Source organism: Protomyctophum bolini (genome assembly GCF_963924005.1).
Source record: "Protomyctophum bolini genome assembly, chromosome: 8".
Taxonomy (NCBI): domain Eukaryota; kingdom Metazoa; phylum Chordata; class Actinopteri; order Myctophiformes; family Myctophidae; genus Protomyctophum; species Protomyctophum bolini.
Genome location: NC_137869.1, coordinates 19,037,557 through 19,063,367, shown reverse-complemented (window position 1 = coordinate 19,063,367; position 25,811 = coordinate 19,037,557). Strand labels below are relative to the sequence as shown.

The window sequence follows — 25,811 nt, the reverse complement described above, 5'->3', positions numbered from 1 at the left end:
CTCCCTTGCAGGCCTACCAGCTGTCCAGAGGAAGAGTCTGGCCCATGATAATGATCCTCTGCCTCATTGCTGCCATTCTCTCAGCCTTCCTGGACAACGTGACCACTATGATGCTCTTCACTCCTGTCACCATAAGGTACTGCACTGTGCAATAGTCGCTGTCGGGTAGAAACCTCTTATGTCCAAAACCGTTCCATTTTTTTGAGGGGTGCTATCCCCTCCTATGCCCAGCTTTGTCTGTTTGTGTGAACACAAACACGATGATTTTATTGGCTGATCACCCCATAGCGATGATTTGATTGGCTGAGCATTGAGCAAAGTAGATATTGAGGATAAAAAGTGAGAAATGTGCAGAAATGTGAAGACGCCAAAAGTGATTGGCCGGAATGATATTTGTGATGATTTGATTGGCTGAACATGGAATGGATGCATGATGATAAGATCGCCCCTCACTTCACACGAGTGTGATTTATTTTAATTATAATTAGGAAATAAGCTCACAGAGTGTCACGATCTGCTGTTTCCACTACTTTTGTGTGACAGGTGCGGTTACATCAACTTTCCGTACTCTGCACTATGCACTTTTTGACTGATTGCCCTGTGTTTTTATTGTTCAGTGTTTTTACCATGTTTTATGATCATGTTTTTATTATATTAGAGCTTCTGAGCGTGAATGTTCAGAAATTTGAAAAAATAAAAACGCATTTTTCCCCCTTTCCATCCACTGACAAAATGCAATTCTTGGGCGATATGAAATAAGTTCATGAAATAAGCAGTAGGTGGCGCTATTTTGCCAGTCAAGTGAGACGCATATTAACTACTCACCGGCCAAGAGCCTGCAGAGCTAGCATCCTGAATGAAAGTGCGTAAATGTATGTTGCACCTACTGTAAGTCTTTCCAGATTTGTGGTGCATATTGATGCACTGGTCCGTCCGTAAACCCAGAGTTGCGTCACTCTTTAAAACCCACTATGCGTATATGGGGAATCCCTCCCTTTCGTTGACATTCTTTCTCCATTGCCATGTAGCTTATGCTTATAATAGGCCAGTGTTCAGAGCTTCTGTATACAACTGAAATTAATGAGCTGATGATGAGCGGGCATGAATAAATACAAGAAAGGAGAGTGAGAGGGACCATGCAATTAAGAACCATAGATATTTTAAAAAAATATGCCTCATTGGCCGCTGCAGTTCGTTGGAGCCATGTGTGTCGACGGGAGGGCAGAAGAATTTACACTGGGGGAGGAAGTACACCGGAAGAGTGGAAGGCACGCTATGTCACGCTGCCACTCAAGTGACTACTGGCAAATCACAGTGCATCTTTTCCGGGACTTATCAGACCCGAACATGCGCTCTGTGACTCACACTCATGCTTCCGTGGTGCTTCGCAAGGAATGTCGGGAATTTTTTGCCCTCCCTTGAGCACATACGCTCCAGAGCCGAAAGGGGCGTCTATCTTTATATGCCAAGAACCACATGGGAGGAGTATAGTAAATCGGTAAACACGTGAAACCATGTGCAACTCACACCACCTGACACATATAGCCTACACATGCACGCACACGTGCACGCACACAAAGCACAAGATGAAATCCTGAGAACCTTTTTTAATTTCAAGGATTTCCAATTTGATACGCATTAGACCTAGACATTTATACGATTCTTTATCTCTGGGTTTTTAATGTTGGACTTGATTTAGTCCGATATGGTCTGTAACTTGATCAAGAATTCATTTACTGTGTTTGTGCTGTAGGTGTAGAGTAACTCAGGATCAAAACAGACATTCTTGTACGTTATATTGTTTACTTTTCAAAATGATAATGGACCGGTGAAGATTAACTATCAATCATTTAGCTGGAGTTCCAGGTGGTCCCGACTCCCCAGCTAAATGATTGCATATAGGGGATCATTATGCTGTGTTATCATGCTATTTTGAAGTCTGCATCTGTGCTTTTAGTGTTTATGCTAAACAAGCTTGTTTTACGCACAACAGACAATGCATTCAGTCCGTTTTCATAGATGTTTTTTTTTTTTTTTGCCGTTATATTGTGCCATTTTATTTGTGGTTTTCTGATTACTGTAATCATGTTAAATGCCAGCTAGCTTGTTTTAGAACAGTCAAACCCACGTACATTATGATAATAATTGAGTTTCTATACAAAGGCTGCAAATGGACCCTTATTTGAATCCATTTAGTTACGTTTTGTACACTAGTCTAGTTAGAATAACACTATCGATGTCACTGTGTAGTTATTATATATCATACAGAAATTGCATGTCTACTTCCGTTAGTGTGTCCTGAGTGAACTCTGGTTTTATTAGTAGGCTACATTGAACCATTATTAGGTCTTAAAAATGACAATGCAAAAGTATAGTGCCCCAAATTTGTCAGTGAACTACAGTGTGAATTGTTCATTAATAGAAAAGTATTAAGTCAGGCAACCCTCCAACTCTTGGATTGAAATAATTATTACTGTATGAGCATAAATATAATTATTGAGCTCCTTGTAATGTCTCCTTGTAATGTTGCAGGTTATGTGAGGTGCTTAATCTTGACCCCAGACATGTCCTGATTGCCGAAGTCATCTTCACCAACATCGGCGGTGCTGCCACAGCTGTGGGAGATCCACCCAATGTCATCATAGTGTCAAACCAAGCCCTGCGTAAGGAAGTAAGTACAACTAGACTTAATAACAAACTGTTCTATCCACTGAAACACTGAACCACTAGTAGAAAAAATAGACTCTGTTCTATCCACTGACACACTAGTAAAGTAGGTAAAGACGGAATATCCAGGGTTTGATTTGTAAAAAACAAGGGGAGGAGGTAATCTTCTTAACCACAATTTTGATTAATTTTGAACATTTGCACCAGTAACTAAAGAGTAAAAGCGTACAATATTTGCCTCTGAAATATAGTGGCATAGCGTAAATGTCAAGTTTTGGAACTGCATTATCGTATTGGAGTAATGGAAACTCAAATAAAGTTAAAAAAAACCCCTCACAAATGTACTTACAGTAACTACAGTACTTGAGTAAATTTACTTAGTTAGAGTACTTTCCACCACTGAAGAAACCAATTTTTGGCTTGTAATCAGTGGTATGGTAATGAGCCAGCTGGCCTCATCACATTATGCATTATTCTCATGATGGGAACAGAGTGCTCTTTCATAGCTCCTATCAACACACCTTTTCTTTCTTTCCCCCCCCTATTTGTCTTTTACACATGGTAATGATTTTGGACTTGTTGTGAAGCGATGAATGATAATCAGAAAGCAATATGCAAGATGTGAAACGGTGACGTGGATGTCCTTGTCCAGCGCTATCAATCATGAAGATAAATGGCCTAAATGATGACCCAAGATTATTACTATAGTGATTAGTACTACTGACACTGGCCGCGTTTATATGAAGGGTGATCGTTCCGAATAAATACTTCAGAATAAAATACTTCGGAAGTAATGTTTTTTGCTTCGAGTTTCCATGGGAAATGGTCATTCCGAATGAGTGTTTATATGGAGAAGTGCTATAAGACATGATACATGTGTAATTCACGTGAAACGCCATCTGTTGGACACATGAAATATAGGCAGTTCATTCATTGTGACTGTCTCAACAATACAAACATTACAGACGAAAGACGATAGTTTGAAATCCCATCATTTCATTCCGCAGTAGCTTTGAGGCTGCTGGTTGGATAGGGGCGGGCATATATGTTTACCGTATTTTTTTTCCCCACCCGCTGCGGCTCCCCTTCTCCGCTGTGAAGGTGATCATCTCATTTTTATTTGTACTTTATTATCTACAGCACGGCCAGGGCACGCAACACACTGATTATTATTGTATCGGGTCGCTCGTTATTTTTTAGAGAGAGAGAGAGACCGTTGAACACACACACACACACACACACACACACACACACACACACACACACACACAGATCAGGGGTATCATCATCTGCTGCTGTTCCCCGTTTTTGGTGTGAATCTGCAAAATGCACGAAATAACGCGCTCTATGTGAAAAATGACCATGTAATATTAACGAGATGACCGTCACTGAATGGAGATACTTGTTGCTATTCTTCCTTATTAGCGGATAAGGTCCACACTTTAAAGGGACACTTCACCCCTTTTGCAACCAGATCTTATTTTAATGATGTTTGGGAGACAAGAAACACTCTCCTGGGGGTTTTTATGTGGGTAATATGTGTTTTTAGATATTTCAGTATTTCAAAGTGTCCATGGATTCCATGATGTTATGGACAAAGTGAGCCCAGTGTCCATGACATCATGGAGTCCATGGACACTTTGAAATATCTAAAAACACATATGTCCCTCATAGAAACCCCATAGTGTTTCTTGTCTCCCAAACATCATTCAAATAAGATCTGGTTGCAAAAGGGGTGAAGTGTCCGTTTAACTTGCAGGTAAAAATGGATTTATTAATGAGACATTTCATCTGTTACGTCTGCTGCCCAAAATAGGAACGGCGGGTTGAAAGGTATTTCATGGTAATTCAAATTTGGTCTATTTCTGCAATTTCTGCACGCCACCTTTGTAATAATGCTGGGTTAAGTAATCAGACTAATCAATTTAGTCGATTATAATGTACATATGAGAAGAAAAAGCTGCTTCTTGATTATTTGATTATACAGTACATGAACAAGATTAAGCCGGTTCGAAATATCGGTTTCAGTATATTTTTGGTTAATTGCCCAGCCTTACCCATGCAGTATTTGGCACCATGGGCTATGTACTGTAGATGTCACCACATGTCACCGCATTATTTGTATTCGTTTTATTTGTTTTGTATTTGTCATCGATAGTAGGCCTACAAATATGAAATGGATGCGCACAGAAGCACATTTTGCAAACCCTGTCCCTGGATAGGATATGGGACAGAGGCTGCATGTTTAAATGTCACTCTTGATTTGCTCAGTGTGACATGATTGTTTTGAAGTAACTCCCATTGGAAATACATTGCCTACATGTGTAGACACTTGCAAATGTACTGCGCTGGAGCTGTCACGCAAACCCTCTTGTTCTCTGCAGAAGATTGCTGGGGGGGGGGGGGGGATTCTTGCCTGCCTTTAATATGAAAAGCAAAGCTGTCCTGTCTCTATGCTATAACTAATGGATTAAGTGGATTAAGTACTCAGGTTTTGCTTACTTAAAAGTAGCAATACCACAATCTAGAAATACTCCGTTACATAGGTTGAGACATGTTGTGAGCTTCTAGATCATTTGCGAATAGCCAAATCTGTAACTAGTAGCTAACGTGTCAAATAATTATAGTGGCATAAAAAGTATACAGTACCTAAAACATTTACTTAAGTACAGTTCTTGAGTAAATGTATAGTTACTTTCCACCACTGCTCTATGATATAGCTAATGAAACTTTCACTTTCCTGTGTGTCTGACCTCACATTAATCCAGTCGAGCACTACTTTAAATTAGCCTGTAGTCCTGTCATTTTCCTGCCGAATTTGAATTCAAAGGAATGTGTCGTATTGTGATAATGGAAGAATTGTGTCTGAGTTTCCTGTAGCTCAAAGAGTGTCCCCTCGTCCAAACCCAAAGCCAGATTGGCCTTTGAATTCTGCTGGCTATTTTAGTGACTGTGTTATGTGGGAGCGTCATCTCAGTGTAATATGTACACAGTATCCTTTGGTGGCATGCATTATCACAGACATGCAGATGAGCATTCATATTCATATACAGTACCCTGCTATGACATGTAGACCTTTACCATGTGATCTAGTGTAACATTTACAGTACACACACGCATTTGTTGTGTTTACCCTCGGCAGTTGTGTGTGTGTGTGTGTGTGTGTGTGTGTGTGTGTGTGTGTGTGTGTGTGTGTGTGTGTGTGTGTGTGTGTGTGTGTGTGTGTGTGTGTGTGTGTGTGTGTGTGTGTGTGTGTGTGTGTGTGTGTGTGTGTGTGTGTGTGTGTGTGTGTGTGGAAACAATCCTCTGTTTGCTGACGTCATATGTGAATTATCTCTACGGACAGTACGGACAGCACAATCTATCTGAGTGTTGACGCACGCACGTACACACACACACACACACACACACACACACACACACACAGTGTTCTGAGACAGATTCATTTTCCCGGCACTGCCATCATGAATCATATTTATCACAAAAGCCTTCCCACGATTTTGTAAGCCATTTTTTAATCCAGTAGCATTTGCCTGAGCTCAGGCATCCTTCAATGCATGAGTGAGCAGGTCGCTTATTACCTGACAGGGGGGAGTTTCCTCAGTAGGACGTACGCGTGGAAGGCTTATTCCAACCATTTCCTTTTCCCCTCCATCAGGCTTCCCGGTTGACCAGGGGGAGGCAGTATAGAGATCAGGACCTTTATTCTTTTGGCTGTACCATATCTTGGCAAACCAAACCTGCAGCAACTATCTTCATCAGCTAGGCAGATCATTAACGTTTCGTCATTAGTCATTATGCTTTACCGTATACATTGTGTCTTACTCTTAACTCATAGTCATAGCCATTGTAACTGATCATGTCCATATTTTGGCTCATTTCATCAAGCGTGACCTGACGTCCATTGAGCGTCATACCTTCACAGTATTTCTTCTTCAGTACCTTCAAGCCTGGTTTACACTTTGTCATATGATGCTGGCGCACTCCATAAATAGCAGATCTGCAAGCTCACAATGCCTCACTGAACTTGTAGATCAGCTATTTCAGCATGTGACGGCTGCGTACGACGAAATGCTTCACTCACTAGTACTACTTTACCGTAGCAGTGAGAGTGGACCCTTTGCTCAGGGAAAGGAATTGCAGCGATTTAACTCATGGAAGTCATGTGGTAACTCACTGTCGGCCCTGATGTAATGGAAATTGGTAAACCATGCAATCCCAAGTGCACATCATGCCCTTTTCTTGCAGTGTCCCAAACGCCTCCACCAATAGCAATTATCTGCACACCATTTTAGATGCTCCCATCCATGTATTGTACCCGATGAGGAGCTCGTAGGTCCAAATGTTGTTTAGGGCATAGCAGTGGTGGCCATTTAGTGCTTCCACTCAAAAAAGTCAATGCATTTTTCCCATAGAGATTTCCGAAAATATATACCTGTACATAAATTATTTTAAACCTAGAATCAAGCTATACCCAGGGTCCTCATGACTCATGACCATTAAAAAAATGTTGAATATTTTTATTCTATGATATACTCATTATGCTCTGCCCTATAAGCCTACTTAAAATACACAGTTCAAGCATCTATTGCATTCTTGGACTTTATTCTCTATCCTACAGGCTACAGCCATTGAATTTGACCTTGGATGTGCCTGCTCCTGCATTAACCTGGACGGATAGAATCCACACATGCCCCTGAGTCAGGGCGTCTACTAGGGGTGGGACGATAAGGGTACCTCACGATATGATATCTGTGGCGATATTAGGCCCTCGATAATGATAATATCACGATTGATCTTGCGATATTCAATATATTGCAAGAGATTTCATCAACAATATATCACGATATCTGTAACCGAAAATTCAAAAATAACCATTAAAGGCATAAAATGATGGTATTTATTCTTATGTCATAAACTGGCCAATAAGTACATGAATCTTGCCTCCTCCAAACAGAGGTATCGTGATATATCGCAATATTGATATACTGTATTGGCACAGCCCTAGTGTCTACATTATGACAACGCTTCCTCTGACCCCAACCGTTGTGCCATTTTACAATTGGAAATACAAATGATCCCATTAACTAGCATTGTCAACAATGTCAATGACTCATATCTCCAGGTGGTCGGAGGACCGAAAATGAATGTCCTGCTGGATGGTAAAATAATAATAATAATTTGGATTGAATATTTTGGAAAAGTCATGGAGGAACATTCTGAGAGCTTCCTGAGCAAAGATAATTGACTTACAAATCCAAATTTACAAATTAAAATCCCCCCCACATCCCAACCGCCCCCCACCCTTCCCTCCGCTCGCCCTGGTCGCACGACGTGACATGTGAGAGACCCCATCCAGCCTGTTTCCGCTCAGTTTCTCAGTTTCCCAGGCGACCGAGCAGCAAAGACAGCAGAGTGTCCATACTCGTGTCTGGCCTCTGATAACTACGCTTGCGTGCGTGTGTGCGTGCGTGCGTGCGTACGTGCGTGCGTGCGTGCGTGCGTGCGTGTGATAGATTTTTGGTTGGTTGGTTTGTGTGGAGGTGCAATCCAGAACCCACTGTGAAATGTGTGTAACTATGAGAAAGTGCTGCTCCGTACCAGAGTGCAGTATCCTTGCCTTTGAATTTTTACAGAGAAATGCACAGTGGTGGACAAAGTACTCAACCATAGTACTTGGAGTACTTGCTTTTAAAGAGTTTTAAAAGTTCATGCTTGTAAAAATGTACGGTATATCACTATTCAGGCATAGGCCTATATTAGAAATAATTCAATGAGATTTTTACGTTTTCAGAAATTTCCACAAAAAAAAGAAAATAGTGAAAATAGCTGATCTACGAGCTCACGAAACAACCAAAAACAAAGAAATGGAATCCTTAATTAAATACAGTTTGGAAACAATACATACTGTATAGGACAAGATGTACACAAGGGGACATTCCAGGGGTCCTTGAGGGGGTTTGAGGGGATCTTCAGCTAAATTAGTTGATTTAGCATCAAAATAAAAAAACAACAATCCCATACTCCCACAATGGGCAAAAAAATCTTTAAAATCTTTTGAATTTGAAAAAGATTATTTCGGGGGAACCCCCAGCTAAATTATTGCTAGTTAAGAACCACGTGGACCCTTGCATGTCTGTGACTCAGACAGTGTTATGGGTCCTTGTATACATAATTATACCAAACTGGGGGTCCATGTGTGTGCTACACAGTCAAATCTGAGAATGTACAAAAGGAATCAAATGGAACTGTAATATCCTCGCAGTGGCCAGACGTCAATCAGCTGGTGGCAAAAGAATTGCCTTCGGCGACAGAGTGATATGAGTCTGGCCAGTAAGCCAAGGTTCCATTTGCACACTGTCCATTTTGGTTATATCTGTACTGCCCAGAGGCCCCCCCAAGACCCCACGTTGCGACCCTGTGAAATAGAGATGACCCCAAGGCACCTGAGATGACGGGTTATTGTTGATGATGATTTTATCCTCCACTGTATGTCCTTCGTCTCTCTCTCAGGCATCTGTTTCAGCTAGACATGTTCTTCCTGTAGAGGTCACTGTTATCAAGCATTATTATTGCAATAAGCATGTGCCTTAGCTCTCAGGTCTGGATCCTGATGACATAGAGTCAGCTATTGTTGTTTTTTATTTTTTCCCTTCATGTTTTACAAATCTCATTTTGAGTGGGTGATGGGACAGTGTAATGATGGTGTGACATTTAATGGACTTGTATTGTGATCTCAGACGATGGGTGGACAAAAGCAGCCATTTCTTATATGCAGGCAGTGAAATCTGGCTCCTTGCCAAACAGGAGCTAGGCTGGAACTGAATTACAATAAGGATGCAATTACCAGCACCCCACTGGCTCCATGATAGAATTCTTTGCTTTATTCCTGTCATTTCCCCCAGGCTACCGGTGCTTTGTCTGTCTTTCTTACTTTCTTTCGTTTTTAACCACTTTCTACTTTCTAGACCACTTATTTCTGCCTTGTTCAATCCACCACGGCTATTATGCATTCTTCCATGATGATTGTTTGAGACCTTTCAGAGGTTTAATTCCTGTTCTGAAGTCATGTACAGCTATAGTCAATAAAGCCCAATGTATACTTTGTCATAAAACATAATAAAAAAAAGCTCCACAGAGTATAAATTTCATACCACGTATTGTTCATTAATTTGCAGAGAAAGTAAATTATGAATGAGGCTCTAAATAGATTGCTTTACACATGAACACAAGATAGATTTTCTTGGTGGACAGTACTTTTACTTGTAATTATTTTGGATATATATATTTTTTTATTTTATTTTTTGGTAAACCGATCACTCCACTACTGTATATATGAAATAGAAATGTTGCACTTTTGACTCATACTACATTTCTAGGAAGCGGACCGAAACTTTCAAAAATGTAATGTTGAATTGACCATAACCACTTACAATGTGTCAATATGTTGTGTGAGCTTTCTATTTTTGAGTGGTGCAAGGGGGGGAGAGAGAGGGGAGCACCACTCAGTTCACACGGGTGTGATTTTCACAAATATTTTGACCATTTCTAAAAATTGCAACTTTGGAATTTGTACTTGAGTATATTTACTTGTATTCTGCGTATATACTTTGTCCACCACTGTTTATTGATGATGCATTCCTCCGTGTCTCTTGTCAGGGGATCGACTTCGCTGGTTTCACGGGGTACATGTTCCTGGGGATGTGTCTCGTCCTCCTCACCTCGTTCCCTTTCCTACGGATGCTCTATTGGAACAAAAAGCTGTACAACAAAGAGTCCATCGAGATTGTGGGTGAGTGACATCAACTTGTGGTTGTTAACTTGCAGAGAGATCGATGATGAGAGGTGAACTTGATGAACATTTTGGTGTTACCAGACCCATTTTGACCTGAGATCAGATTCTAAATATGTCTTCTACATCCTGACAGTTTTCTGAAAAAGCTATGTTTCTATTTCAGTGGTTCTTAGATTTTTCAAAAATAGCAGACCTATACGCTATGAGCTTGTAGATCTGCTATTTTTCAATAGCTAAAGCATAACATAATGCTAATAGCAAAAGGGGTTCCGGCCCAAAATGGGTTAAAGTACATACTGTAAGTCATTGTGTGCTAGCCAAAGGTATTTCAGGAGTCCAAGAGGAAAGTGTAATGCTGCAAAGAAAATCTATACTTTTATCCCTCTACTCAGAATCCCTTATAGCGACGCGTTGTGAGCTTGTAGATCAGCTATTGTTGCCAAATGTCCGCCTATTATGACATACTAGGGTCAAGTAATTAACTTGGCATTACACACTGAGCCCTCTAGCTTCATCACGTGATGATGATATGATGACGAAAGTCCCCCCTGGTTTGGTGAAATCTTTTCCCCCTCCATCTCAGGTAATTTCCACATTATTCCCATTATCCTTATCTGATGGCCATGTCATTCCTAGATATGATGTTGGTGCATTTGGGGGGTGATAAGGAGGGTCATCTCTCATCGGTCACAATGTAATATACTATGTATCCTCCAGCCCATTTCCGTCTCCACTAAGTAATGGGTTTTCTTCATGCCCTGTATGTGGTGTAAAGGTTATAACTGTATTAATAAATCTACTTACAGTAATTAGAAAGATATATTATTATTAACCTTACTATAAATGCAGAAAATTTCTGCATACATATATCTGTGCGTCCGTTCATGGATCCCCTGCATATCTGGAGAACAGCACTCCTACAAACTTGCATAGCACGATGACCCGAGGGAGTGATGTGCCAAGTGTGAAGTGGTTGTCCAAAACATCTGAAAATCCCCATGTCATGATGTCTTAGACTGGCCTGGACTCCAAATTTGGGCATAGCTGACACAGAACTCAATTTCCAGTCGTTCTGTATACTTACAGCACTAATAAAAGGCTCTAAATGTTTCCTCTCCTCCTTCTAGAACTACTCCATTTATCTGCATAAAAGGGACACAGACAGCCAGATGCATAAATCTCCACACATGGGCATAAAAGAAAAGAGACACAGGCAAACAGGCAGATACAGAGATCTCTTTATACGGGCATAAAATGGACACAGTACAGGTACTCCCACCATGCCTGTCCGGTGATGCAATACCTGTTGTACCTGTTGTTATGACATCATTCATTGTTGTACTGACATCATGTACAGTACGTAGCCTCGAAGTGTAGTCTCGCGTAGCCAAACTGTTGCCTGTAGCGATTTCCAAATTCTTCCGTCATACAGTCTGGAGAACGGAAGCTCTGATCATAAAATATATTTTTGTGAACGGAAATGACAAACAGATTACTCTGATTTCGGTGTAGTTCCAGGCTCTATATACCATTCAGAGATTGTGGAAATTGTCTGGCTACACTAGTACTGGAAGTGCTATGGTAATGGTTAATGGGTGCTGGTGGAACATGGCGGTTCTGGCCCTGTTGGAGATGGAGGACTACGGGTTGTTTTAGTTCATCTTTATTAAAATCTGTGTGCCCATTGAATGTCCCCATCGGCGGTGCTTTCTCCTCCACTGGGGCATTTCGGAGGGGACCAGGTTCTGTCTGTCTAACGGGAGCTTCTCAGGGTCTGTCCTCGTCACATTCTGCCCACACAAACTCAATATTCAGATCATCTCTCACCAGGCACAAGGCATTGCTGTATCCCACACCGCAGTTCTTCTGCAAAAATAATCATAGTGATGCGAAGCTGAACGATCCCTTCATGATGGCTCAAAAAGACCTAACACACCTGTATGAAGACATCAAAAAGACATTGTTTGTGCCTATCGAAGAGCTGAGGTCTCTGTGTGTCTACTACTTTGATGGGAAGGGCAAGGCCCTTCGACCCACAATAGTTGTCCTGATGGCCAGAGCCCTGAACATCCACAGCAACAGAGATGGAGATCTGCTCCCAAGTCAGCGGTCAATAGCTATGATCTCTGAGATGATCCACACTGCCAGCCTTCTACATGACGATGTCATCGATGGCTCAAACAAACGACGAGGGAAGAGCACCATCCATGAAGTGTGGGGTGAAAGAAAGGCTATCTTGGCTGGAGATTTCATCCTGGCTGCTTCCTCTATGGCTTTGGCTCGTATAGGAGACCCCTCAGTGGTGTCTGTGCTTTCGCAGGTCATTGAAGACCTGGTTCAAGGGGAATTGATGCAGCTGGGCTCAAAGGAGAATGAGAACGAGCGATTTAAGCACTACCTCGAGAGAACCTACAAGAAGACAGCAAGTCTCATCGCAAACAGTTGTAAAGCAGTATCTCTTCTGGTGAACTGTGACCCTGAAGTCCATGAAATAGCCTACCAATATGGGAGGAACGTTGGCATTGCGTTTCAGCTGGTTGATGATGTGCTGGACTTCACTTCCTGTGCCAAACAGCTGGGGAAGCCCTCGGCTGCCGACCTCAAGTTGGGATTGGCAACCGGACCAGTCCTGTTTGCTTGTCAGCAGTTTCCTGAACTCCATGCGATGATCATGAGACGATTCAGTTGTAAAGGAGATGTAGAACGAGCATGGCAGTATGTTCTGCAGAGTGATGGCGTGGAGCAGACTACCCATTTAGCCCAGTGCTACTGCCAAGAGGCCATCAGGAAAATCAAACTGCTCAGGCCATCAGCAGTACGTGATGCCCTCATTGGACTCACAGAGATGGTGCTTACTCGCGGAAAGTGAAAGGTTACTATACATTTATATATATATATATATATACTATGCACGCCACGCCGTGAGCGAGCACACACACACACACACACACACACACACACACACACACACACAAACTTCATAATGCTACTGGGAGAAAGCAACGCACACGTGGGTGACGAAGGGAACACTTGTTGGGGCAGGAAACAACTCTTTTCAAAACAATCTACCTGCTCATGTCTGTTTGCGACCTATTGTGAGCTATACATTTTCACCAAATGTTAACTTATTTTAGCTGAATGTTCGTCTATTTTTGCAGAATGTTTGCCTATTATGCCAAGAATTGGGACTCTATAGGGTTCTTTTGGTTAAATCATCAGTCAGGAGTCGATGGTGTTCACCTCTTTCACCCGTCAGCCAGTTTTGTTCCCTCGCAAGTCTGATCCCCGACAGACCCCTTAACACAGGAGTGGGCAACTTTGATGATGGAAAGGGTCACTATATTTCCACACTCACTCCAGAGGGACATTCCATTCTATGCACACAAAAATAGCCTGTAGATCTGCTATTTTCTTATTCAAATCCTGAATAATGTTTTGCTATTTTTTTATTGGAATCCTGAAAAGTAATTTTTTTATGTAATTTTCAAATGCATTTAGTTATTGCGAACGCAGTGAGCACTTACTACCAGTAAGACGCGCAAACGCGGGAAGCGAACGCAGCTCGTACATATTTGGATTTTTTAAAGATTTATTTTTAAGTTAAGTTTTTAACTTAGCCATAACCATATAAGGAGTCCCCAAAGCAGCTATACGTCCAAATATGGAGTGTGTTGCATAAATCACAAACAAATCACTCAGCTCCATATATGGGCACAAAGGTGGGACACAGACACACACACAGACAGACATGATCTGCTAGGTCTCATAGTAAGTTCTCACTGCGTTCGCAATGAGACCTAGCAGATCATGTCTGTGTGTCCGTGTGTCTGTGTGTCACGCTTTTGTGCCCATATATGGAGCTGCTTTGGGGACTCCTTATATGGTTATGGCTGAGTCATGGTGACATGACTGTGATGGCGTGGTACAACTTGTGCCCATATATGGAGCTGCTTTGGGGACTCCTTATATAAATCTTAAAAAAACCCAAATATGTACGAGCTGCGTTCGCTTCCCGCGTTTGTGCGTCTTACTGGTCCTACTATAAATGTGCCACGGCCCACGTCTCTGTGTGTGTGTGTGTGTGTGTGTGTGTGTGTGTGTGTGTCTGCGTGCGTGTGTGTGTGTGTACGGTTGTAATGCACGTAACTCGAGAACCGTTTGTCCAACCGACTTCAAAATCGACACACACGTTCCACGCCCCCCCGCAGGGAGTGCAGTGCCCGGTATCGAGTCGGTCAGACCCACGGTTGTCTAGAACCACCACAAAAGGCTCTGGTCAGGCTCTGCCAGTGGGCCTAATCAGCCTAAATCCCCTCACCTGTGCAATTTCCAGCCTCTGCCTCAGCCAATTGAATGCCATGGCAACCCCACACCTGACAATTGATTACTTAACCAGTCCACTTTTGCACTTTTCACTTCAGGCACAGGCAGACTGGCAGATACAGAGATCTCCATGTGGGACACAGAAAGCTAGTTAAAACGGGTGCTATGACAAGTTGACGGGTATTAGGTTAGGTTGCATCCCAAGTTGCATCACTCTCAACGGGCACGTACAGGTCTAGTAGCCTACTTGTTAACTTTACGAACTTAAATATATATACATTGGACATATTTTTTTTTTACATTTTTAATACTAGTCATTAAGCTACTAATATACGGAAGTAATTAAAGCGGGTCAATTTTGCAGGTTTGGAATTGTAACTGCTGAATGAAATAAATTATGTTTTCAGCTGTTTGCTGTGACTGGTAGTATAAAGAACAGAAATACAGCCTCAACGGTCTGAGCCAAGGCGAAAGAGGCACCTTTTTATTTACGATCAAACTTAAGAAGCAAACAGCTCTGCACTCAGGAGTATGAGGACATGTCTGGCACAGTCTCCCTTAAATAACCAGAATTAATATAGACCACAGTGACGAGCGTCCCATTTTATTTTATAGCAGTTTTCAAATTCAGAGCAGGTGCCTGCCCCTTTCCCACCTCCCGCCTCCTGTGGAGTGTTGACCTTTTCCATAGCTGCCACCTTCCACTGTCTCATGTCTGCAGTCTAACACCACATCATCATACGTCCTGTTGTGTGGTTTATCTTTTTCTATATAGGTTTTTGTTTATTCTTATTTGCACTGTTTATTATTTATTATTATTATTATTGTATTGTTTATTTATCCTTCTGCCTTGTTTCTTCTGTATACTACAGTACTTTTTATCCTTCTTATTCTTACTTGTATGTTGTAACCTTAACTGCTATGGGCGACTGATTTTCCCCCGCGGGATAATAAATGTACTGTATCTATCTATCTACCATTACTGCTACCGCTAGGCTCTGTGCAATAAGCGTTGTTTTGACCAGAAATGCCGCCTGTGATGGGGATTTGGAGTCTAAAGTGACCGAAAGCATGTGCACACACGTGCACATACAAATCAAGATGTTAGCTAATGTTAGTAGCCTTTCCACTAGATCAGATCAATTTCTAAGAAAATGACTACAATATCCCTGCAGGAAAAATGTCGCCTCTCTCCACCATGCTGAGTAAAGTGCCACCGATTGACACAGAGGAGACCCCTGTCCCCAGCTGGTCACCGAACCCTCATTTAGACAGGAGAGCTTTGTGGAGAAGCGGTGTCGCAATGTGCCCTGGGCAGATTGAAGGAAGCCACCGCTGAGCTTCACACAGACTGTTCCAACACAGAGCCCACAGCTCCCCCATCAATCCCATCCTGTGGAGCCCACCACCTCCGCATGCCAGCCTCCTTTGCTTCCCCTACAGATATGTGTGTGGGTGTGTGTGTGGGGTTCAAAAACTGAATCGGCTATGAAACCCCGCCACGATTGGTAATTGCATGGACTCGGCAAACAGGGACGTCCGCTCCCCCTGTGCCAATTAGTTCCTGTTAAGGTCACCTAGCAACGCCCAATCCAGCAAAGGCACCCACCGATACCCACACAGGGGTCTTGATTTTGGGAGCCGTATCTACGACGTTGCAGCACAGCGCTTGTCAATCCAAACCATCCCTACAGTACTTGCATTAGTCCCTCCATGGGGTACATCGTATTGACCGCAAGTCCGCAACATCTTTTCAGCTGCATGGATGGAGCCCTCAGCTCTCAGCTGTTTCCAGCAGGCTCACCACGCTGCTGAGAAATGGAACAAAATAGGAATCAAGCTGAGAGGATGTTGACAGAGATTTGTCACATCGCCTTCACCTATCGTGACCTCAAACAGGTGACATCTCTTGTTCTCTCTGTGTGTGTGTGTGTGTGTGTGTGTGTGTGTGTGTGTGTGTGTGTGTGTGTGTGTGTGTGTGTGTGCGTGTGCGTGTGCGCATTACTCCTGGCAGAACTCAAGCATGAGATCCTGGTCTGGAGACAGACAGCCCAGCGCATTAACCCTGCCAGCCGGGAGGAAACAGCCGTCAAATGTCTCCTGATGCAAAAAGTCTTCAACCTGGAGAACCTTCTCCGCAAAATGATGAGGACCTTTCAAAGGTACAATGGAAAGGCACATTGTCTTGGGGGAAGTCCTCAAAAACAAACAAACAAATATCCTTCAGCTCTCTTCACAATGTGTTACAGGGAAATTTCTCAGGAGGATAAGAATTGGGAGCAAAACATTCAAGAACTTCAAAAGAAGGTAGTGGCAATTATCTTTCATCCATCACTGTCTTACATATCTCCACCTCTCTGTGTCTATGGTTTGCATCAGCCTATTTAGACCTGAGGCCGATTCTATTCTAAAAAATTCTCTCTCTCTCTCGGATTGAAATGTATAGTTGCGTACAGTAGGGGTTCACAGTCTAAATGGAAGCAGACAAAATATTATAATAATAAATACAAAAAAACACATAAAATCTGCCGTCCCTATTTTGGGCACTTTAATTTAGTAAAAAGGGTTTTTCAAATGTTTTCAGAAATAGTGAAAATTACAGACCGACGGCTATTTTCTTTCTTTCTTAAAAAAAAGGCCATTTCACAGTAGGGGGCCCGGGCCCGCTAGCCTCGCGTTGCGATACTAATATACCATTCTGCCTCGGGGCATAGATGCATATGCAATAGGGGTGGGTGAAGTGTGGCTGCGCCCAGCTACGGGCCCGCAGCCACAGGATAATTCTTATGTTCACTGTATGTTCTTCCCATTCAGAAAAGCATGTTTCTCTCGTCCACAGCACAGAATTACTGACACCATCCTCTTGGTCAAGTGTGTTTCCGTCCTGGCTGTTGTCATCTTCATGTTCTTCCTCAACTCCTTCCTTCCCAGCATCCACCTGGATCTTGGTAAGGAAGCTCATCCATATCTCTATATATAGATCTCTAATTAATAATCATTGCATTGTTTTCACAGGCCACGCTGGATAGTTATAGGTTCTGTCGTGTAATTATAAGGCATCTTTTCCTCTTCCTTGCCTTTGAAATGAGCTCTAATAATAGGGCTGGACAGGCCAAACGCAACCAGCAAATTACATGGATGTGGTGCTGTGCTCGCATCAAATGTATTTACAGTATGTGCTGTGACAATTACAAAACTGTAGGCTACTCTAAGCCCCCCAAAACAGGCATGCATGCAGTCAAATTAAATCATTTACCAGGAAAAGGTTCCGTGAACTGTTGAGTTGAGTGTACTGTTGTAGTACTGTTAGAGTCTGGTAGTCTGATACTGTGGCTGGAAATACAATGAAAAAAAGATGCAAACTGCAATTACTGCAACAATAACATCCATTCTTGGATATTTTGACATTCAGATATCCCTTCAGAGAAAGTGAGACAGAAAACATGTGTGTGCCAGCTGGTGTTCATAAGCACATCCTTGAGGGATGGAGAGCTTCCTGCCATTATATATGTGTTGCTGGCCCTTTAAGGTTTGCACCGAAAACAGCTGATCTACAAGCCCACAACGCGTCGCAGCGTGGAGTGACACCGGCTGACCTTAACAGCATCCCGTTAAACCTTACACTCCGTAGTGGTTCTCAATTTGTAGGTCGGGTCCCCTACGGGGGTCCCTACATGCTTTTGGGGGGGTCCCCAGATGACAGTGAGTAGACTGACAATTAGACTGACAACCTAAAAAAGAGAGGAAAAAAAATAATGAAAAAATACCATTACTGCTAATCAAAAGTAATCAACAAATTATAGCCTAACTGGTCAAACATTAGCGAAATAACAAGAGGTTGTTTTTGTTTGTTTTTAATGGCACTCCCCAGTTCAATTATCATTCTATTTTGGGGGGTAGCGCTGTAGGTTGAGAACCACTGCCATACAGTATCAAGCCTCAGATGAAGATGGCTGTCTTCGTCCAAACAGGCCTCTCGTCTCTCGCCGTCGCAGACATGCTCGATGAATTAAGCACAGCTCGCCTGTGCCTCGCTATCACGCTATGACATTTCCTAAATGGAAATGAACAGTAGTGTGTCTGTCCTAAACACGGCTTTCATTAATGCATGCCGGTCGCAGTCAGGTTGGGCCAGCAGCACATTTAGTAATACAGTAATTAAACCTTGCTGAGCCATGAGGCCAATAGGGCAGGAGCCTGTAGCGTGAGGCAGCTTGATGTACAAGTACATCCCCTGGGACATGACATGCTAGTAGTTTGTCGCAGGGACTCACCACCAATCCAACCCTTGATGCTGAGTGCCTGCCAAGCAGGGAGGCATTGGGTCTTTGGTATGAACCGTCCGGGGCTCAAACCCTGACCTCCCAATCTCACGGCGGACACTAACCGTAAACCCACTGAGCTGGTTTGTTTCTCAAAACATTGAGGTGCAATGGCAATATTCACAATGTCGCCTTTGTTGTCCAAGATCACAGGAATAATACATACATTGTGTTTCAGTGTGATTAGTTTTGAATGTTGAGTTTTAGCGGAGGACAGGACAAGCAGTCATTGTCAGATCGCCAGCGCCCTGACTTCCCTTCTGTTAACTTACTCCACAATCTTTATCCGTACGAATGCCCACAGACGACGAGTTGCTTGCCAACCAGCTTTTTATCTTTGGGCTTTACCACGTGCTCTGATACTACGCTCCACGCTTGAAGCACCTTAAAATCAACACACAGACTTTAGATAAACAATCGAGATGGAGCTATGGTTCACGGCATATTTCCTATCTGGCAACAATGTTGTGGTATCTGTGTATGATAAATGAGCTCAGACTCCCCTAGAAGCTCCTTTTTAATTGGAGAGATCTTTAGCTTTACTGTCTGCTGCCCGTTTAGCTCCACGTTTAGGGGCCTGCCTCTGGGGATATGCTGTATGTCGATTACAGATGCAGTGAGGACATCAAAAGTTTGCCTGTATTTTTTTTGTCACCTATCTGAATTAATTGTGCAACTTTGCAGAGATGATTATATTTTTTTCTGAGAGGGTTTACTCTACCACTCTATATGCACAATACTACCAAATATTGAAGATATACTTTAAGCTGATAATTATTGCGACAGTAGGTCGCATTTACTATGAAAAACCTGCATCAGTTAGTCACGCCTCCATATATGGTCACGCCTTGTGACATCATCCCTCGTGACATCACGCCTCGTGACATCACGCCTCCATAATATGGTCACGCCTCGTGACATCGCACCTCGTGACACGTCATGCCACTATACAGTATATGTCCATCTCCATATATGAAGATCAAGACACTGACCTCATCTAACCCTGGATAACCATACATGGAGAAGACTGGATCATCACCTAGATCTGCATATATGGAGCTGGCCAGCAACTCTGCATCTGACCTCAAACCTCAAACCCTTAGATCTCCATATATGGAGCTGACCTGTTCTGACATTCCATATGTTGATCCTCCCCACCATGTTGATCTGAACTCATCAAACCCTGTACACTCAAGACACGCCATTCCATATATGGCCAGTACAGAATTCATTCCATATGTTCATCTGACCCCCCATGCCAAAGCGCCAGCGCTCACGCAGCAGTCTGCCGTCACCCAGGTGGAAGCGTGCACGCGAGGTCGCTTCTCAGGGCGTCTTACTGGTAATAAGTTGTAGCTCACAACAACATGTTGTGACGCATTGTGACCTTGTGGATCTTCTAGGTTGTTTCTTTTGTTTTTATGTATTTATTATTTCCTTCAGTTTTCACCTATACTGTATATAATGACATGCACAAAATAGGGAAGCCAGGTTCCTCCCTATAACAATGCTTATCTGGGGGTCAGGACGGGTTACCAACGAGGCGAGCTGAGTAGCTCATCCTGGGGGGAAGCCAGCCCAGGGCACTCACTATGCCCTAGTGTCCTGAACTGCGTGGCCCGGCTGATTCAATATAGGTCCAGCTGGTTCAAGTAGGAGTTGCTGACTCAATGGAATGACCTCCTGATGGCATGGTCTCCTCAGTTGGCCCCATGTTCTCCTATGAGTCAATATATAGGCTCTAGTGTATTGAGAACGTATACTGAGAGATGCGTGTCCAAGTGTGGAGGGATAACGTTTCTGCCCTCCACCCCAGAGACTGAGGTCGCCTACAGGTTGGTCAGGTCCACATTTCTCTTTTCGTAGATTTAGAGCAGACAATCATATTTACTCATTTTATCCCCCTCTCAATTTAGTCTTTATGCCAATTCCTCCCACTTGCTTGCCATTTTGATCTGTCCTACTCCTCCCGTTTATTCACCAGGCAAACATAAAGACAGCACAGTTGCTGTGCCTGTGTGCAATGAATATATTCAAAGGTGTAATAATTCCATTGAAGACAACATATGTGACAGGTGCCAGCAAAAAGTGCCTCAACTCGATTTTTACAGATTACATATTATTACAGATTATTAAAGTACAGAATGTAAGCTAGATATAACCATTTTAAAATGATTGGGGCCTTTCACCCAAAGCTGAGAAAAGTCCCTTTCAATATTCACAACATTTTTAACACCTTAGAGCTGGATAGAAGTGGGTGTGACAATGGGAGGGACAATAGGTACTTAACTCCACCCACAATGACCACCTTAGAACGTTTTAGCTGTCAACAGTGAAACACTGACATGTTTAAACAAACAATGCAATTTGTAAGGTGCCCCAATAAACCCTTTTGAAAGTACTAAGTATTAAATACTAAGTATAAGTATTCAAGTATTAAATACTAATTTAAGTGTTCAATTTCACTTATACACTACCTGGTTGTAAATAGCTGCAGTAGGCTACATACCATTTTATTTCTATTTAGTGTACATTTAGTGGATGTGGCTTACATCCGGTCTAAAGCCCACCCACTGTATGCGCTGATTTCCATACACAATCCGTATCCTCCCCTCACCGGATGTTGAATTAACAGTACTAACGGCCATATATTTGACGATCTTTTACACGAAACGACATTTCCTTTTCACTTGATACCGTTTCGTAGAGACGGCCTACACAAACGATCTATATACAAAATGAAAGCCCGAATTTCGTAGTTTATATAGTATTTTGAATTTTTTTAAATGAGCAAAAAATGAGCGAGTTATGATTTAAAGAAAAGACGAGTTATTTTGGCTCTTTGCGGCTGGAGGAAAAGAACAAGAATAAGCAGCAACACTCTTCCATGGATGAAGCAATATAGCACTAACGGGCAACGTTTCACATGTATTATTAGTTTTATACACTTTAGGAGTGAAAACATGTGTTTAGATGCTTATGACAACATCTCAGCAGTTAAGACAATGTCCCTCTGTTAACACACGACACACAGACAGCTAGCTAACTAGGCTAGCTAGCTTTTAGCCTGTTGTTGTGTGATGGTGGAAGTCTATTCTCCAGGCTGGGAAGCGTATTTGAGCGTGTAGCTACGTGGTTTTGTTTATTTTCCTGTAAAGTATAACCCAAAAGCTCCTCCATACTATAGCCATGTAGAATAATTCTGTGTTTATAAACACACAAGCACGCTAATGGGCGGTGACCAGAGCGTGAAACCTCAGAACAAAGAGATCTCAGGACCAATCGAAAACAACATGCAAATCTCAGAACTGCGCTTCTCCGGCCCCAAAACATTGTTAAAAAACAAGCCTACTTTGACATATAAATGTATACGTTTAATTTGCCCAAATGAACAATCTGTTGGAATAAAAACCTTCTTCAACATCCAAACTGTCTTAATATGAAAAAAAAAGAAAATCACATAAAAAAAAAAACGGTTTTATTTTGACCATTTAGACCATTTCATTCTGGCGAGTTGAGGCACTTTCAGCTGGCACCTGTCACATATAAGTAAACTCACTCAGTAAATAGGGTTAGTTAATAAAAGGGTACAGTTCCTTAGAGAACATAATGAGGACAGTCAGTCAGTGAGCGCTCTTGGGAGTCCAAGAACATAGAGAGAGGTAGGCATACTGTATTTGAGCAAAAGGTACATTTTGTCAGATTATAGTGTGGTTGCTGTTAAAACGCGTCACATTGTGATTAGATGCCAATTTGAAATATATGATCGAGCTTAGTTGTTAGTCACAATGTAACTTGTGTGTGTTAGTCTGTAAAAGTTTAGCAGCAGGAAACAGATGTGCAGCATCTGTGCAGCATCTGTGCTGTTCGCAACGTGTAGTAAAAGGCCACAGCATCTTTTTACAGGATAATTGGAAATGGAATGAGATTTAAGGGACAGATGGAACTCCATTACAATACTGATGACATCACTGAATTCCATATAGGCATAAAAGGGACAAGGAGTGACGGATACAGAGATCTCCATTATATTTGGGCATAAAAGGGACAAGGACTGACAGATCTCCATATTTGGGCATATCAGTCGGCGGTATCAGGGTTTGTCGGCGGTGCGAATCGTGCGATGTACGTGTGAGGGCCATGAAGTTGAACATTATGCACAACCAGGAGATGTACCACTACCTACTGTACCTACCTGATGAAGCGAAAGTGAAACTCACTTCGCTTCCAATTGCACTTGATTACGATTCGGTACAGGTGTGAATGCAATCCACAGTAAATAAAGGAAATTAAGCAAACAATGTGGCGGGTGAGGAACTGAACACAGTTGGAGACGGAGAAGGCATATTTTACGCAGCGCAAAGATGTCCCGTTACCGTGGATAGACGTGGACGAATGAGGAAACTGAAGCCCTGATCGAAATGAGGACGAGTACATTAATCAATTGCTTAAGAAAACACATAAAAACACTACAGTATACAGAATATTCTGTCTGTCTGTGCTGTCACTGTGTGGGGACTGGGGAGTCTCAGTTGGGACTCGATAAACTTGTAAACATTTTGCGCTGCTGTCTGTTATATCAGTGCACTCAGCGCTGTGCCTGGATCCATGCCCAAAAGAACAGTGTGTGGCTGTGTGCGTATAGTGAGAGAGAGAGGGTCCCAGACGGCACGACACATGCACGTTATGAGTATAATTTTATCAGCATAGATTTCACTGTGTAGGCTAGTTTATGAATGGAACACATTGATAAAGGTCCCCCCTGCTGTGTTTCCAATTGCTGCGGATGACAGTGTGAAGGCAAACCGCAGGAAATTAAATATACAAGAATCCCAATTTCTCCGCCCATTCGCATCGAGTCTACCGAAGTATTAGGTGGGATTGGGAATGTGACCTTAGTTAGCCCAACATTGCTCTTACATGAAGCACTTTAACTTGCATATATTTAGTTAATGCACACTATCAGCAAGTTTGTCGAGCAGCCAGTTTGATGTTATCAAACTACACCAACCAACTATAGAATATAGATCTAAATGGAGTCCATAATTTAAATAGACTCTAGATGTCTTTCCTTAGCTGGTTGATCTGTCTGTCTGTCTGTCTGTCTGTCCAACAGTTTCAAATGCAAACCAAAATCTGGTTTAACATGAATTATTTGCAGGTGATGTTTCCTCTAAAGCTACAGTTGTTGTCTGGTTCTAGAACTGTTCTTGTAATTGTCTTGTTCTGTCTTCAGGTTGGATCGCTATCCTGGGGGCTCTGTGGCTTCTGGTCCTGGCTGACATCCAGGACTTTGAGATCATTTTACACCGGGTGGAGTGGGCCACGTTGCTGTTCTTTGCTGCCCTCTTCGTTTTGATGGAGGTAAGTTTAACACACTTCTGGGGACAACCAGTTACCATGTGACATGGATCCTATAAGTGGACAGATCTTTTTCAAAGCATCTGCTGACTTGCCGGAGCTCTTACTGTAATTGCCCCACAAAAAATATGAGCCTGAACTCACAAGTTCCTGCCTCTGGCAAGCACAATCCCCAGAGACAGAACAACAGTAACTATGCTCATATATTGACAGTACTGTACAGTGCTACTGTATGAATTACAGTCGGCAAGCTTAGAATATGTGAATTAATTATCGTTTATCTCCTCACCCGTGAGCCTCCGAGTGAAAGGATAAAAGGAAAAATCTGATGTCAGCACAATAACTGCATGGGTAGCTTTTTTTGTTTGCTTGTTTTGCCTCTTCAGACTCTTTGTTTTGTTTCGCGAGGCTTCCAGTCACACAAATACAACCCTTAACCCTTGGAGGGACGTATAGTGCTAGCCCAAGCACTGTTTTCATCAATGCACTGAACGCAGGAAATGGCTTATTGCCAGCATGTCCCGGAAGGAGCGCATTTCTTTGTTCCCTAACCCAAACCTGCTTTAATCCTTATATTATATAATCCATCTTTAACGGTCTCTCTTCAAGAATATGTTGCACAGTCAGTTATACTCTCTTTGTTTTGTACAGGCTTTAGCCCAGCTGCAGCTTATTGACTACATCGGAGTCCAGACAGCGCTACTGATAAAAGTGAGTTTTTTTTTTCAGTCTAAAGGTCATCTCACAGATCCAACACAACTCACTTGCAAACAGGTCTATTATTCTGCCAAGGCCTTCAAGCAGCAGCAGCCACGGGTTCTGCCAAACTTCGGTCAACTCAACTGTCATTGCATCCCTGTATGTATTTATTACTATAACAACGGCCCAGGTGGGCGCCGCCAACGTAATTGTGGTGTCTGCATCACAGTATTTACACACCTACGTGTCGGTATCCCATGCCGAAAGTAGCCGATCGATAAGCATTCCATTGCATTGTGAGCTTTTAGATCGACTATTTTTGGTGCAGGCCGGACGCCATCGTGGGACGAACTATATATCTGCGTTGGTTTGTGCAGCCGTCTCTTAGTGGCAAAATTGCCTGTGTGATAGGTACATCAACTCACATTTAGACTGTGGACCTTTTTACCTCAGATAATTCCACATGACAGGTGGCTCTGCCAACCTGCCCGCTGTGAATAATAACAGACATACTAGATAAGGCCATTGCCTCCCTCCCCTGGAGAGTTATAGGTGAAATGAGAGAGGAAGGTGAGGGTGGGGGGATTGGGGTTTATATCAACCTTTATCCTCGCCTGTGAGGTTATGGCTCTTTGAACCCGGGC

The 25,811-nt window shown here is 42.6% G+C and overlaps 2 protein-coding genes across 2 annotated transcripts in view; both read left to right on the top strand.

Moving 5' to 3' along the window:
• oca2 (oculocutaneous albinism II) overlaps window positions 1-25,811 on the top strand; it is a 69,677-nt gene that overhangs the window by 19,950 nt on the left and 23,916 nt on the right. Inside the window, exons 13-20 of the mRNA XM_080769443.1 lie at window positions 12-136; window positions 2,533-2,671; window positions 10,327-10,459; window positions 16,800-16,947; window positions 17,035-17,092; window positions 17,625-17,733; window positions 24,344-24,471; window positions 25,120-25,179. Of these exons, the coding sequence (XP_080625569.1) occupies window positions 12-136; window positions 2,533-2,671; window positions 10,327-10,459; window positions 16,800-16,947; window positions 17,035-17,092; window positions 17,625-17,733; window positions 24,344-24,471; window positions 25,120-25,179 (900 nt within the window). The remainder of the gene's footprint in view (window positions 1-11; window positions 137-2,532; window positions 2,672-10,326; window positions 10,460-16,799; window positions 16,948-17,034; window positions 17,093-17,624; window positions 17,734-24,343; window positions 24,472-25,119; window positions 25,180-25,811) is intronic.
• LOC308320044 (all trans-polyprenyl-diphosphate synthase PDSS1-like) lies at window positions 12,594-13,331 on the top strand (the record flags this gene model as incomplete). The annotated part of the gene is made up of 1 exon (XM_080770346.1): window positions 12,594-13,331. The coding sequence occupies one exon, from the start codon at window positions 12,594-12,596 to the stop codon at window positions 13,329-13,331; it is 738 nt and encodes a 245-aa protein (XP_080626472.1).